Here is a 16,374-nt window from a genome sequence, read left to right as displayed (position 1 = left end):
TACAACCAGGCACTGCTAGGATGTTGCCAAGATTTTTGTTGAAAGCAAATGTATTCTGATGATTCTGAATGTCTCTACATACTTCACATTTGGATAATAGAGTTCCAAGGTCCATTTAGAGAAAGTAATTTCTCTTGGAATTTGGTTATTTTGTACCTGTGAGCCAGGCTTGATAATCATCTGAACTTATGTTTTTCTGTACTCTAAGTATACTAAAACTTGAGTCCCTTGCTTTTTCATAAACAATGTATTGTCATGACATTAATGAGTTTTATTCCAATTTGAGAAAATTATTATCATATTTTGAAACATTTACATATGCCATACTTGGCACAGGGTGAACTTAGGAGCAGGGAAAGAAGAACATCAAAACAATCATTTTTAAAAAGATATGTTAGAAAAAGAAAAATAACTACAGAAATCTGAACGATTACCTTTAGTCATATTATTAATATTCCATTGTTTTATATAGAAAGTGTTTATTAACATGACCAAATATGCAGAATCCACAAGACTAAAAATTGGCGTAGGTGTGGTCATAGTATTGTTTTTTTACAATTTAATTACTCTTTCCATAACTTAGGAATAAGCGTATATAGTTTAAATATTTTTAAAATGATGACAAAATTATAGTTTGAAACAGAACGATGTGAAACTGTTTTTTATGAGAACCTTTGCAACCAGCCATGCAGGGCTTCGAAATTCACAGCGTGTAAACATAGACGTCACCCATGTGTGTGAAAACGGCGTCTTTCTTTCCATCTAGAATACTTTTCTTTTACATTTCCGCATCATAATTTTCGCTTTAGGAACTTTAGTTTTTTATTTTTCCTTTGGGGCATGGCGATTCTTCTTCCAGTGTATCTCTGTTTTCAATATAAGACCTCAGTTGGGATTAAATATGGAATTTTGCTTCTCTAAAATACATTACTATAGAGTTACAGTACAGTAAAAAATGAGCATTTTCAGAATGCATTTCCTATGAAGTGTAAACACCCATCCAGTCTCTGTTCGTGGACGGATTGTTTGGTGGTTCACGTTTTCACTCTATCAGATAACGAATTTAAGCTGCTTCAGGCCACTTCTGCTGTACTATATACGTAATTTCCTCATATTTATATCCTAAAAAAGGTTTGATGATGTAAAAACCATGAAAGAATACAGCACAGTTGTGGGGGGATCGGTAATGTGACCAGCCTTTGCTCACTGTCGGGGAGGAAGATTTACAATGGGCAGTATCCTGTCAGCTTTCAACTCAGCTGCTCAGATTTCTAAGCTCTGGCGTTTATTGTCTTATTGTTGAAATTTGTCCTCTGCCTCCTACTTGCAGTAATGAGAGGCCAGTTCCCAGAGTCAAGTATGTATTTCAGTATTTTACAAAGTGCTGATGTGCAGTGGAGGAAAATCAAACCAACATTTCCAATTTATTTTTCTTCTTTTCATTACGTTTTTTATTCAGATATTTTATTCGATTACTTCTGCTGCTGTGGATGCACATTTCTCAAAATGGAACATGATATTTCTCTCATTTGACTGTGAAAAGGCATAGGTTTTGGATTATTTTAGTTTTAAAGGCTAGATGTGATCGGATTAATACAGTAACTCTAATTTGGTTAACCTTTGAATTTGAGATTGTATTTTTCAATTCATTCGACCCATTGTTACTGTGTAATATATAAGTAGAGCCTAACAACATTTTAATCATTTTGCACATGTGTGAGTGTACATAGGCTGTCATCTGCTTAAGATATAAATCTACCTGCATTTGAATAGTCAAGATTAGAGATGAATTTAGGGTCTTAGAAAGAAAATAAGAAATCAACACCAAAGACAAGTTGATAGTAAGGTAAGCATCAATACCTAGTAGAGTAGATCAGAGACCAACTCCCTTTGCTTAGGAATATTTTCTGTCTCCTTTGATCTCAGTAGTTATCAGAGCAGTGTTCTCGGAATACGCGTGTATGTCATTTTCACATGAGTCCACCATGAATTTTATATTCTTGCTTAGTACAAGTCACAGACGATGTAAAATTGTCCTTACTTCTGTCTTTCCCCACAGTATGTCGTTTCCTAATTTAGTTTCAATGGGTAGCGTGTCAAGAAAGAGATGTTAAAAGGTAGGTAAGAGAGGATTTAGTGACCATATAGGGAAATTCGGAGAGAGAATTTAAGGACAAAACTGATTTTTCTAGAAACTCGATGAGTAATTGTGGTGTTGCTTCAGAATGGGGGTGCGAGATGATAGATACGTTTTGTAATATGTTACATCCGAGGCACCTGTGATATCTAGGTTGATGACGTATGATCTAGGAGGTCATGGGTGAAAGTTTGTAGCTCAAGGGAGCGGTCTAAAGTACAAACATAAATATAGCAATTAAAAGGAAAGGGTTAGTTGAGAACATCCACAAACCATGGATATAAAGCGAGGGAAAGTGTGCTTTAGACATCATGTGTGAAAAAATGAAGTTAGGGCAAAGAAAGATTCAAAAGGAGGCAAATTGTTTTATTCCTCCAGGATTAAGGTATTTTGCGAGAGTTTAAAAGTAACTGACCGACAAAGCAAAGAAAAATTCATATTCAGAGAAAAAGAATTGCATATGTCCTCCGTGGGAGAGGGAACTGATGGATCCCGGAAGCTGTGTCAGGTAGTAAAGACAGGACATGACCAATACGGATGTGATTAGAAGATTCAAGGGCCTGGAGTTCAGAGAAATGCCCACTTCTAGATCTGACCTCTCCTCACCATTGCATTTGGTCATTTCTAGTATATTTTGGTTTATTTTCCCTGGATGTGCCACCATCGCATGTCAAAAGCTGGTCACCAACTCTTAATTGTCTTCCTTTCCTTGACTGTATCAGCTTTCTACTGCTACTTAACAAATCACCCCAAAACCTTGTGAACAACAATTTATCTTTAGGTCATGAATTTGTGGGTCAGCAATTTGGTGAGGGCTCGGCAGGGTAAATTTTCTGCTGGTCTCAGGTGAGCTCTCACGTGTGTCACAGTCAGCTCCTGGTCAGCTTGATGGCTCTGCCTTCATGGAGATGGCTGGCTGTCTGCTGGTCAACGAGGTGGGGGGGCGGGCAAAGAAATGGTCCCCTCACCATGCAGTAGGTAACCCGGGTTTATTCCAAGAATGGCAGCAACAGAAGCTGCATGGTCTCTTGCAACCGATATCCAGAATTGGCACATCATCGCTGCCACCGCGTTGTACTGATCGAAGCAAGACAGGCCAGCCCAGATTCGAGGAGGGAGAGCGGGAAATATATGGAAAGAGAAGAACCATAAAATATTGTGTACTGGGAAAGTACAAAAGGGATTTTCAGTCCCAGCTCTACTCCAGAGATACTAAGGGGGAAAAAAAAAAACAATCAGGTATCACTTAGACGAAATGGCACAAACAAGACGGATCTTAGGTGAGCTGATGTGTATTGGTCTCCTCCCCACTGTCAGCATTACTCAGTGTAATTGTAATATTTGGCACTGTTTGATAAAGATGCTCAGGAAAACATAAACTAAACTGTCTTTGGGTCGCGATCGGGATGCAGTTCCCTTGAAAATGTATGAGGCCATTTCAGGGAGGGTCACTGGGTACAGTCAACAGTGCATACTGGGAAATACAGGCCTCAGTGCAGTAAAGGAAGCCATCAGAGTTGTCATGTGAAGCAGGTGTTAGGCGCTGGGCAGGAATGTAGTCATTCTCAGTCATTCTGTTTTCTGCCTATAAAGTCAAAACAGTAGGAGGTGTGGTACACAGAATAGTGGGCCCCCAAAGAGAAGGATGTTTTACTCTCTGGTACCTGTAATATTTTACCTCACACGGCGAAAGAAACTGTAGATGTGATTAAATGATTAAAGGTGCCTGAGATGGGAAGATTATCCGGGGCTATCTCACTGGGCGCAGTGTAATCACCTGGGTCCTCATAAAGAGGGATGCAGGAAGGTTCAGAGTCAGAAAAAAAGAGTAGCCCCCACAGAAGCAGAGGATGACGCAATGTGCCTTACAGATGCAGGAGCAGGCTACGAGCCAAGGATACACGTGGCCTCTCCAGGTTGGGACAGTTCTCCCCCAAGGCCTCTACGAGGAATTCAGCCCGGCCAACACGTAGATTTAGACTTCTGACCTCTAAAATTATAAGATAATAAGTCAAGCCGATGATTTTTAAGCCACTAAATTTGTGATGGTTTGTGGACACAGCAGTAGAAAATTAATACAGAAGTCAAAGAGGAACATTTCTGTGAGTGGAACAGCTGATTCAGATGCCAGAATTTGAAGGAGAAAGCATGACGTTCATCAACGAGGTGGATAAGAATCTGAGTCAGCTGAACCACACAGTCTGTGCTCAGGCTCAAGTGATGAATGGTGGCCGAGGTGTTTGGTGATCACAGCCCGCAGTTTATCTCTCTGGGATCTCACCATCAACATGGACTGCTTGGTGTCTACATCGCTTCCTCTTTCACCATCTTCCTGGGATTAACTACGACTGCTCTTTTTGGTTTTAGATGATCTGATTCATACATCAGTTCATTCTCTTATTTTCTTAGTCTGTGGGAACAAAGGCTCTGGAGTCACACTACCTGTGGGACTGTGGCAAGAGACTCAACTTCTCGTTGAGTCAGTTTCCAGATTTGTCAAAGAAGATATGTTAAAAGCTATATTATCTTATAGTATTATCTTTTAGGTTATTTGAGAATCAATGAGCATGAACAATTAATAAGCTAATGTTATAAAACTCTTAGAACAACCTAAACATTATAAGGACTATGTAAACATGTATTGTTTGTGCTAAAATACTTTTAGCAGTTTATGGTGCTAATATGTTCAACAAATAATCTGAAATGTATATGCATTTAGCAGTCTTTTAATTTTTTTTAATTATTATGAAATGGAGATAGACCTACTTGAATTGCCTTTTTTTTAATGTTCAGACTCATATCTAGATTAAAAGTTTAATTGAAGTTCTCACTGAAGTCAGAGGACACCTGTAGCTAGATAAAGGAACTCTGATACTCATCTTCTGATTTTATTCCTAACATCTTGGCATAATAGGCTTAAACATTCCCGCCGTGATTCATAACACCTTTGTCAGGGCCCAGTTTACCTACGGAGCAGCAGATATTTTTCATTTTGTAGTAACAGTCCAGTGGCAACATGTGAATATTCATATCAAGTACTTGATGAGCGCCTGTGTTACAGTATGATGTTTTAAAAGCTAAAATAATGACTCTAAAGAAATATAAAATGTATGTGGAGACACCCAGTAATGTTTTTCGTTGTTTAATTTAAATTTGTCTACACTTATTTTGCTATTTTCTAAATGATTTGTTTGTCCTCAGATTATTTTTTTCTTTCTTCATTCAGCAATCAGCAAATCCTTATTATATCCGAGACAGTTGCTACTAATGGAGATTTGTAAGATTAATACGTTTTGATTCCTATCATAGATCTCGAAGTCTAGCACAGTGAGGCACTTTTAGGGGTCAGTCCCCTGCCAGGATGCCCACAGAGCTGTCAGGATCCTGAGAGCTATTTTCCCCTTTAACCCATATCCCATAAACCTCCGTGGAACAACCCAGTATAGACCGGTGTATGTAACAATTTGGAATGTATCGTTCCCTTCTCGTCTATAAATAATAATTTACTGCCCAAATCTGGAGTTAGGTCTTATGATTCACAGAAAATTCAAGGCAAATAAAAGCTTCAAATAGCTGCCAAAATCACTTACAACTGTCAAAGCAAAAATCCCATTAGCCAAAGGTGCAAGATCTGAAAGGAAGTTGTTGAGCTTAATGACAGTGCACTTGGCTATAGACCAGAAGCCAGACTATATGAAGAAAACAAAAATGTAGCACGATGATGTTATTTGAATGAATTCAAGATCCGATTTTAGCTTGAAAAACCTTAAAAAAATGACAGGGGGAACTATTGAGACCCCACCATTTGTGACAGTTTTTTTTTTTTAAATTCAAGAGACAAATATTAAAAACTGACTTTGCCAATGACATAGGCCTGGGTGTCATGGGGGAAACAGAAGTAAAAGGACGGAGTCTTTCCTTTTATTGGCTCATAATCTAGCAGGAAATAATGGCACTTACAGTGTAATAGTAACACAGTAACTATTTATGCAATGATTACTCTGCGTCAGTCATTGTGCTAGGGTGCTTTAAATTTATAAATAACTTACAGAACCCCTATAAGGTTGGTGAGGTAGGCAGGTACCTAAGTATGATAATGTCATAGAATATGAAGCCCTAAAAGCTCTTAGAGCCTAAAGAACGCCTGCTAATTACAGTGGAAAGGGAATGCATGGTGGGTGGACGTGGCCTTGAGTTCACAGTGTGTCTGTCTGCCCCCCTAGTACACATATAATTTTACACTTTCTCTCTTTGCTATTTATTTTTTTTATTAATTAATAATACCAACCTTGCACCTTTTTAAAAGCACATGAAAGATGTGTGTAAAACTTCTTATTGGTAGTTGGCTCTCAATAGAAAGGTAAGTGGATTATGGGAACACTCATAAAGGTGATGGTTGATCTTGAAAGATTCCAATGAGAAGTAGCAGAAAAAGTTATATGAGCAGCGGTGATACGAACTGGAAGATACCAAGTGTGCCGTGTGCGGTAGTGAATAGTTCATTTTAATTGTAGCCAAAGGGGTGGGAGGAAGAGGGGTGAGCATCCATCCTGAACAAACAAGCTGATTAGTTTGGGTTCCTTAGATCACAGGTTGACAAACATCTGCCTGCCTGTTTTTGTACAGCTGAAGAGCTCTGGATGGTTTTACGTTTTTTAAGTGATTGAAAAAAAAATCCAGAGAAGAATGCGGGGTGATATGTGAATTCAGATTTCATTGCCTATGAATGAAGTGTGATTGGCACAAGGCCACACAGATTCATTTACATGTGGCAGAGAACGTGTGGCCTGCAAAGACTAATGATACACTATCCTGCCCTTCCAGGAAAAGTTGCCAACCCCTGCCTTAGTTACAATGTTTTGTTTAATTTTTTTTTTTTAATCCTAAAGTTCATCATCCTTGGATGGCAATAAATTTAAACAACCCTACGTTATAGTTTGGGAAAGGCTATTCCAAACAAACTGCTTTTCTCTTTTTGTGTCTCTGTCATAGATGTCACTTGACAGAGGAAAGAACAGCTTCTAGGGACCTCAGAATGGATCTGTGGAATCACTACTTTGAGTCCGCGAGACTCATATTTGATTCCAGCTGCTTCCGAATCCTTACATATTACTTGCTCTTGTGGGTGACAGTGCGGGCAGTGTTTTGGTTAAATTTCCAATTATACATGGTCTCCGATGAGATGACGTTTCAAATATTGAAGACGAGCTGTTGAACATTACCTATATCTCCTTCCTTTTCTTTTTTGTCTTTCCTCCATTGTCGTCTTCATTTTCTTCCCCCAAGTAGAAACTTTCTCATTAAAACTAATAGTTATGAAACATACTGCTTATATACAAATCCATAGGAAAGAGAAAGAGGAATTAAAATTTTATTGCAAAAGCCTTTTCTTTCTTCAATGAGTTTAACAGCCCTATTTATCACGCCACACCCTTCTTTGAAAACTAGATGTCTGGCTGACTCTGATTTGCTCTGAAAATCGTTTTGTGTGGCAATTCCTCTTGTCTGCAGTTTTGATTCATAGCCTTTCATATAAATTCTTTTATCGCTCGATTTTCATAATAGCTTTTCAGCAGCCAATCATAATGTATGATACTCTGTTTATGACTTGGTGGCATCCAGATGTCTGTACCTCATGTTTTTGCCTTTTACACATAAAAAAAAAAAAGTTGCTATAAAATAATTGCATGTGTTTGTTCAGTAAACCTTAAATTATTCTGTCAGAAGTCAGTCAAAATTTTACTTGAATACGGAAATACTTGGTGTCCCTTTATGGTGAACCTGGATGACATCTTAAAGGTTGAGTTGGTTTTCAACTGTTTTGAAAGGAGATGGTAAAGAGGATTTTCTAAAAACACATTTCATCGTATACAAACACATAATATATGAAAATAAGATTTCTCTCGTAATTTGTCAGTTTTGTAAGTAATAATGAGAACAGCCTGAATAGGTGAATACCCACACTATTTATATGGTTAGAGTTTCTAAGTAAATGTATTTAGGTAAATAAAAATGCTTTGTTTTATTCTTAGCAGGACCTAAATTAAATATCGGATTTATATGTAAAGGCCCAAGAAAATTTTAATGATGAGGTCAGGTTTCTTACAAAAGGATTTACATCGGATGAACTGATGAGTCTTTTAAAATTCCGTTTGCTCTGCCTCATTCTGGATCTGCTGAATCGGAATCTTGGAAGGGGCCAGTCGTGTGTTAGAGCACACCCCAGGCGGTTCTCATTCTCACCTTTGATTGAGAATCGTTGGGCTAAATATGTTTTTAGATGATAGACAAATGAAAAAGTAGCCATATAAAAATATCGCTGAATTTGTTATAAGTTGTTGTTTAGAGCGCCATCTACCATGTGCCCCAGTATTTTTATATGAAGCCTCAGATTACATTTAAGCGTTTTCCCCTAGTCATTCCATAAAGTTTTCTGTGGTTAAGAGAAAGAATATACCTGCCTGTTTCTTCCCTCACCTCCCACTTCGGCCACCAGGATTCTCTGGGGAAAAGGTATAGTTCAGTTTTAAGGCTCCTGTAGCCTAGATATCTACTTTCTGGTTTTTTTTCTAATTCAACAAGAACTTATTGAGCCCCTTCTATGCGCTGAGGTCATAATAGGCGCCGAGAACGCTAATAATGAACAAAACAGTTTGGAGTTTACATTCTGCTGGATGAGACAGATGTTAAGCAAATATTTTAGTAAATGCTTCGTGGTCCACATATTATAAACCCATTCTGATTATTGATTTATATACTGTTCCCTCAATATTGACCAGACAGGAGCCATGGAATCTTTTCATGTAAATTTATATACAAGCAGATGCACACACACACACACACACACCACACACAGTATGTATGTATATATATTTTTATATATACATGAGTATATCTGTGTATGTTATACTTTCTATAAGTAGTATATACATATATGTTACATATAGAGAGAGCGTGTGTATACATATATCTAATGTATAAACACATTGTTTTATTTATTTTAATCAGCATCACATCCTTGTGGGAGAAGGTGAAATATATTCACATCTGTTTGTGTTCACACACATATGCTCAGAGACATGGGTGGATTTGGGTTACAATTCTTGACTTTACATTTTAGCCCATTTTTATTAGTGCTTTTTTAAATTAAATATTGACAAGTAACTTATGCTTTATATTTGACAGTATTTCTGTCAATTTCTTTACATTTTAAATTTTTTGTTTTACATCGTTAAATGTAAAGATTCGGGGCACTTTTCAGTGCCAAGATAGAGACTGAAAGTCACAAAAAACTGTGGCTCTCTTTATCCTCTGAAGAAAGAGAAGCATGTTATTCTCATGAAAACTTTCCGTGCTGTGTACGTGATTCTTTTTTTCACAAATGGTGCTTCGCTAATTCCTCTTACAACTTTTTAAGCTACCACATGGTTTGACTCCGGTCACTACTTTCAAGGATAGCGTTAGCAGTTAATCCTCGTGAAAAGTTATAGAATAGAGATTCTAGAATATAAATGACAATCATCTGATATAAATAGAGAGAGGTATGGTGTATCCTGGAGGAATGGTGGAGAGAGAAACTGTGGGGGCTTTCGTCGAGAAGAATCTGTCTTCAGAGCACCCAACCTCACCATGCCTCCGCTGCCGCTGTGGCTGCCTTGAGAGAACATGAACCCTCACCATTGTCGTGGAGTCCACGAAATCAATGAAAATGACCTTTTAAATGAGAAATTCAGTGGAAAGTTATCTCTCTCTTCCTTTTTAATGTGTCCCCATGGAGAGTGTGGTTAAATTTCCTGGTCGAAGAATATTACATTGATGTCCCTATAGGAAAAATTTTTTAAGTCTTATCTCTCATCTTTGAGATAATATCCTAAAGACCCGTATTGGCCATGCAGTGTACGGCAGCAGAGAGGATTAAGTTAGCTCAAAAGCACTTAGCATCGTCTATGAACCAGCAAAGCAGAGAGGATTCTGATTGGCATGATTATTTATTACTTTTGAATGCCGATGGTGCATTTTTTTTTCCCCCCGGTGGCCGAGTCCTTTCCATGTTTATTGACATTCATAAATGAAAAGGCTTTACTGACTACTTAATTGGTAATTTAATTTTCCTAATAACCTTCTTGCAGGACCTGGACTTTGAAGCCAAAACAAGTTATACACTGCGGATAGAAGCTGCAAACAAAGATGCTGACCCTCGTTTTCTAAGCTTGGGGCCATTCAGCGACACCACGACTGTGAAGATAATCGTGGAAGATGTGGATGAGCCCCCTGTGTTTTCCTCACCCCTGTACCCCATGGAGGTGTCAGAAGCTACCCAAGTTGGGAATATCATCGGCACTGTAGCAGCTCACGACCCAGATTCTTCCAACAGCCCTGTGAGGTAACAGCTTCTTCCTCTCTGTGTTTACAATTCTCCCACTGTGTGCTTTATTCCCAGCTCATGTTCTCTGCGTGATGGTGCTTTCGGTTCAGAGCAGACACAAACCAATTTTGCATATTTATTGAGCCATAGCAGGAGAAGTGAAACGGAATCGGCACAACTCCACGTTGTACTAATTCAAAATGTGTCACCTGATTCTCCAAGGCCATTATCGTGCAGCAGTGTTTTGAGCCATCCATTATTATCCGTCAGACATAGCTGATGTCCCTATTCAACTAGTTATCCCGAGCTCTTTCAAAGCAAACTGTGTTCACAGGTGAAGTGATGCCTGTCCTAGTCATAGGACATGCACATCTGTCAGAAAGCTGATTTGTAAGTAGTGGAAATCAGGGATGCATTTTTAGACAAATCATTTGTTTCACTTAAGTCTATTTGGATAGTACATGTTTATTAGGATTATTATTTTCACTTGTTAAAATACAATAATGCCTTATCTATGTGTAAGGGCTATTTTAAAACGTCCTTCCATAAGTCCTGTACAGAGACTAGACACATTGCTAGAACCAGCTAATCTCCAGGGCTAACAGAATTTAGTCCCGAAGCATTTCGTAACATCACGATATTCTGGTTCATACTTTTTACCTATAATTTGTAATCTGAAGTCTTCATGTATGTTTTTGTGTATGCATGTGTTTGTGTGCATATGATAAATTATGTCTTTTTAAATGAATATTATACATAGAATACACTTGAAGTTACTCTGTAATGCATGGTGTAGTTTGGGTTCATAAGTGAGACTTCAGCGTGACAGTCTGGATTTCAAAGTCTGAAGTATAAAAATCGACGAATGTTTTATATTCAGATATGTTCAATAAGCTAATCACAGGCTTTTAGGTTTAAGCGAGACAACAATTCTAAGTGCTTTTGAGGTGACTTCTTATATAAGTCTGGACATTGACTATAAAGTTTCATGGAAATATAATTTAGACAATGATCGTTAATTAAGAAAAGCTCATAATTTTAGCTCCCTAAAATTATATGCTGATTGCTAGCTAGCATATAATTATATGCTAGCTATCTATCCTTTATCTGACAATAATATTATAGCCTAGTAAAGCATGGGCATAAAATAATTGTTATTTCAAAACTGAAGTCATAGTCATCGTTTCTCTATATAAGAAATTCAGGCTACTTAGATGGCTCTACTTTAAGTGCAGTGATCGCAAACTGTTTCTAAGAACATATTCTCCTGTGCACTAGAATATGCGAGTCATAAACATACATGGTAGAATAAGCCTCCCCTCCTCCCTGTTAATAGCCCAGCCTTCATTGTCAGAACAGCTCCCTGGGCTAAGCTCAGCTCCATCCCCCAAGTCGTATCGACTTGCACACTCGAATCTGGGTTTTGTTATAGCACTGTGGTCTCTTCGTGACACACTTAAGTCTCCTTCCCTCACAATCAGTCAACCACAGCCCAGTTGTAGGCACAGCCAACTGCCCGGGATAGTTTGACTTCTACTTAAATCATTTTGTTTAATTAATAGGGAGAAAGAGAGAATGCTTTCATGAAGTTGGGGGTATGGAAAAGGAAAGAGATGCACTAATAAATATCATAATTCAGGACTTAAATGTATAAGAGGATTTAAGTTCATTTTGATTTGTTGCAATGATATTTTTACCTTGTTTCTTATTTTGCCTTTACCCATTTCTTGGTCTCTCATTCTGTTAAAGCCTTTTAGTTCACTTTTTAAAACATTTTATTTGACAATAAATGTAGTGTTATGTAATCATTTGGGGAAGAAGAAGGAGGAATAGGCTCAGGTGAGAAGTGACTTGAGTTGGAGATGAAGCGAGCTCCAGCCGTGCTCCCTGGGGCATAGAGCTAGAGGGTAAAGGGCGAACTCCGCTGATTTTGGAGGTAAAGCTCTCTGTGGCCTTCGTAAATGTAAGAGGAGCTGGCTGGCCCCAGATTCCTCCCTGTTTTCATTATCTTAATGCTAATGAAGGTGACAACTTAACATTTCAGGTTTGTATTTTACCATCTTGTGTCATCCTCTGACTCTAAATCTCACAATTGAGAGAGACAAGACTTTGTTCAGAGTGCACGAAAATGTTATTTCGTGTGAATGTGTTTTTTGCTTTTGTAAAATTTCTTGACTTACATTTAATTCTTGTCGTCTTGAAACATTTATTTCCCTTATACAATTTTTTTTTAAGGTCAGCAAAGTTATTCACAGCTTATATTTTTCTGGATTTCTCTCTGACATATTTCTCCTTTCCTACCCATCCTTGACATGTTTTAAGCCAGTGTCCTCGTTTCGTAGTTTGGCGAGCAGATGAGTCCACCTCTGCATTCTCGACAGGACTGGTTCTCTTTCCAGCACTGCTGTTTGCCGAGTGACCTAGGGAATGTCACTCAGCTTGCTAATTTTTTTATACGTCCCAGTAAAAATGAAAAAACGCCCTTATCCCTGCCTTATCCCAGGTTTTCTGAGGATTAAATAAGAAAAGGAAAGTAACCTATGCTTTTAAACACCGAATCATGACTTCAGTATTGGAAGTAGTAGCATTACACATTGCTACTATTACAGCCTACTGCGTTTTCATGCTGTTTTTATTTCAAAGTCAATAACATCATATTTACAAGTAACTATATTGGTAATCTACATTGAAGATTGTTTTGTATTCACATTTGTTCCAATATATAGAAAAAATTATGAGGTTCTTTAATGGACACAAGCACGAATTTACATTAAGCATGCAAGTGTTTTTATCAAAATATAAGCCTGCCTTTGACAAACGTCAGTGCATGGGTAGATGGTACAGTCTTCTGAGATCCTAGGAAAAGTGTTCTTCAGGTCGAGATGGAGCCTGAAGAGTCTTAAAATTGTAAGCTTTGTGCTTCTATACCTTTAGAAATAGTGTAGTTCTTAGAGGAACAGAAAAGTAGTATGTGTTTCAATGTAATTGTTTAAAATTAGGCTGTTAGGATTTGAATTGGAAAACAGTATGGGAAGCTGGATAATTAGTGTTTAAGTTTATTAACATTCTTCATAGTATAATACTGAAATCTATCCTATGTCATTTGTATTTGGAACATTTACTGATATGTGGAGCAAGAGATTAGAATTCTAGAAAGACACACATCGACTTGCTTCCAGCAAGGTAAAATTGAGGTCGTTTTCCCACATGATCCCTGCCTTACCCAGCATTTTAAAATGTTTGCCTACTTTTGGCATCAGCCAAAAGCTATGCATAACTCTTCTTTGTGCATCAGCCCTTGTCTTAAAAAAGGAATGGGGCATTTACACCCCCGCACAGCGTTTGGACTATTTAGAGGCGTAGTAGCAATAGATGGAAAGATGAAACGAACACAGAGGCCAGCGACTGGCCGAAATAGGACGCCGTCGTGGAGTGTCACGTCCTTGTAATGCCTCACCCACCATTTCGTGGACACTTGCGCTCTTTTTTCTTTTTTCATGTGGAAGCTTGAAGCCAAAGGTGGAAATTATGTGATGCCTGAGGTTACTTAGCCAGAAACAACGTAAGCGACTTTTTTTGAAAGTCAAAGCGGATAATCAATGGCCAGCATCTTTGTCTTTTTATTTTTATTTTACGTACTAGTTATTGACCATTTTATGAAAATGTCGGCCCTGAATACCGAATGTCAGGCTTTAGCTATTGAACTTGCAAGGGCAGATTGTGCTCTGCAGATACCGATCATCTTTCTGAACAGGAGAAACTTCACTTCTGTTTCTCATCAATAAGACGGCAAAGCTGTAAGAACAGCCTAGAGCTAGGGGACTGTTCATTCCTCGTGTCAGAACTGGTAGACCGATCAAATGAATCAGCACCCATGTGCTAAGAGCCCGCTTTGCACCTGACGCTAGGAAAGAGACTGACAGGAAAACAAAGATGAAGAAAACATTTCTTCTGACCTCAAGGAACTTACAATCTGGTTGAAAAATAAGATCCCATCAAAGTTAAACAGTACAAGGGAGAAAAGTGTCAGAAGCTGTGGCATGGCAAACTGTGAGACAGAGACTCACCACTCCGCGTTCCCTGGACGTGAGACTTCATTTGAAGAATGAAAGCAAAAGCAGGCTGCGCATGGATGGCAGGATTTGAACAAGCCGAGAAAATATTATGCAAAGTCTGTGTATGTTTTATTTAGTTATACCCTTAGAGTCTTGTGCTGTCTTATGAAATTAGCAAATTTATTCCTGTGGGCGGTACAGTAAGCCCGAAGTCCCTCTGCTGAAAAGAGCCAATGAATTGCAACATAATTTTATTATGAATAAGATCAGATGTGAAGGGGGTCGGGGGGGGGCGATGCGACTAAAAATTAACGAGGATCATTGACAGCATTTCTAACCATTTAAATACAGATTTATGTTTATATTTATAATTCAAGGACACTGGGATAATATTTATCTGCTGGCTCTTTGGGCATTCCCGGTATTGTATGTTCTCAGATAAAAGGTGACAAAATAGTACCAGATATTACATTATGTAGTGTGACTAGTATGAACACATTTGGGGGTGTTTGAATAATTCAGTGTGCGTTTTTTAAGTAGCTTGTATGCATGCATATGTTTGTACATATTACTTTGGTCTAAATTATTTGTGAATATCTATTATTCTAAGAAAGTGGGCCAGTAACATACAGAAAAGTAGTAGTTCATTTTAAAGTAGTATAAATCAATTCTATGAGAAAAAAATGAGCTGTAACCTAGCTCAAAATGCTGTTCAATTTAATAGGACTATCATTAAAAATGGAAAAATAAGCATATGTTCAGGTATCGTAAAAAGGAAAAATGCGTTTTTGTTAGACTAGTGTACTTACTATCCAGAGATAGTTTTCAAAACCGATTAAGTGGGAGATTCCTAATTTATGTGAGGCATTTTCCATCTTCTATTATATTGCTGTGGAATAGAACTGTACTCAGAGCAAAGACCTTCTGAATTAGCTTTTAGGAAGACTCCAGGTAAACGTCTCTAAAGATTACATTTCTCTTGATTTGTCCCTTGCAGTATTTTCCACGTGTAAAATGCTAATTGAAAAGTTTAATTAATAGAAGAATATAAAATCTATATCCTTTTTAGTGCGAATCTTTGGGAACCGTACAGAAAGTTGAAAGTAGGTGTCTATCTTGAACTCTACTGTAAGCTTTCTTTAATTGCAATCATCAGAAATTGGCCAAAGGTAACTGAAAAAAAATAAATAAATAAAGGGGGGACTTTATTGAAATAATTGGAGATAACTCACAATTAATGGAGACGCTGAATAGCCAGTCTTCAAAGGAGAGAGGACTGACGTTTGTCATAAATGTGAGGGTTGAGAATGAGCCAACATTCCCAGCAGGATGTGGCAGGCAGGGGGCTGGACCGGCGCCGACCTCCGCATTTTCTCGTGGCCCCTGGTTAAGGTTCACATTTCTGGGAAGACTCTCGGCGTGTCTCAGGGCACGTGTCCGTCTCTCACCCAGGACTTCCGAGCATCTTGGTTTCGAGTACCATCAAGGTTGCATGAGACTGGGAAGATTTAAATCCCCAAAGGGAAATCGAGTTGCCATGGTCAGAAGAAGGGAACGAGGACACAGACAGGGACAGTACCGACTCGGAAGTAATTTATTTCTCATTAAAGTCTGATCAGGCAGCGCTATCATTCCCTGGTTATAAATAAACGCACCCTCAGTCCCACAGTTAGAAAATGGGGTTCCAGGATTTTAGCAAGGTCTGTGTCAAAATCTGTACACTCGTTATAGCAACACACACAGTTACACACGCACGCACAGGCACACATGCACAGATTGCTTTAGAGATTAAGGTTTTGACTCAAACGATTCAGCAA

General features: G+C 38.3%; 1 protein-coding gene across 2 annotated transcripts in view; it reads left to right on the top strand.

Annotated features, from left to right (window-relative positions):
• CDH7 (cadherin 7) overlaps positions 1-16,374 on the top strand; it is a 120,993-nt gene that overhangs the window by 65,930 nt on the left and 38,689 nt on the right. For both annotated transcript variants that reach the window (XM_039839981.1, XM_039839972.1), the window contains exon 7: positions 10,267-10,520. In XM_039839981.1, coding sequence (XP_039695915.1) covers positions 10,267-10,520 — 254 coding nt within the window. The remainder of the gene's footprint in view (positions 1-10,266; positions 10,521-16,374) is intronic.

Source organism: Pteropus medius, unplaced genomic scaffold (genome assembly GCF_902729225.1).
Source record: "Pteropus medius unplaced genomic scaffold, Ma_sr-lr_union100, whole genome shotgun sequence".
Lineage (NCBI taxonomy): Eukaryota > Metazoa > Chordata > Mammalia > Chiroptera > Pteropodidae > Pteropus > Pteropus medius.
The sequence above is the reverse complement of the archived record's forward strand: the minus strand, read 5'-3'. Positions and strand labels throughout refer to the sequence as shown.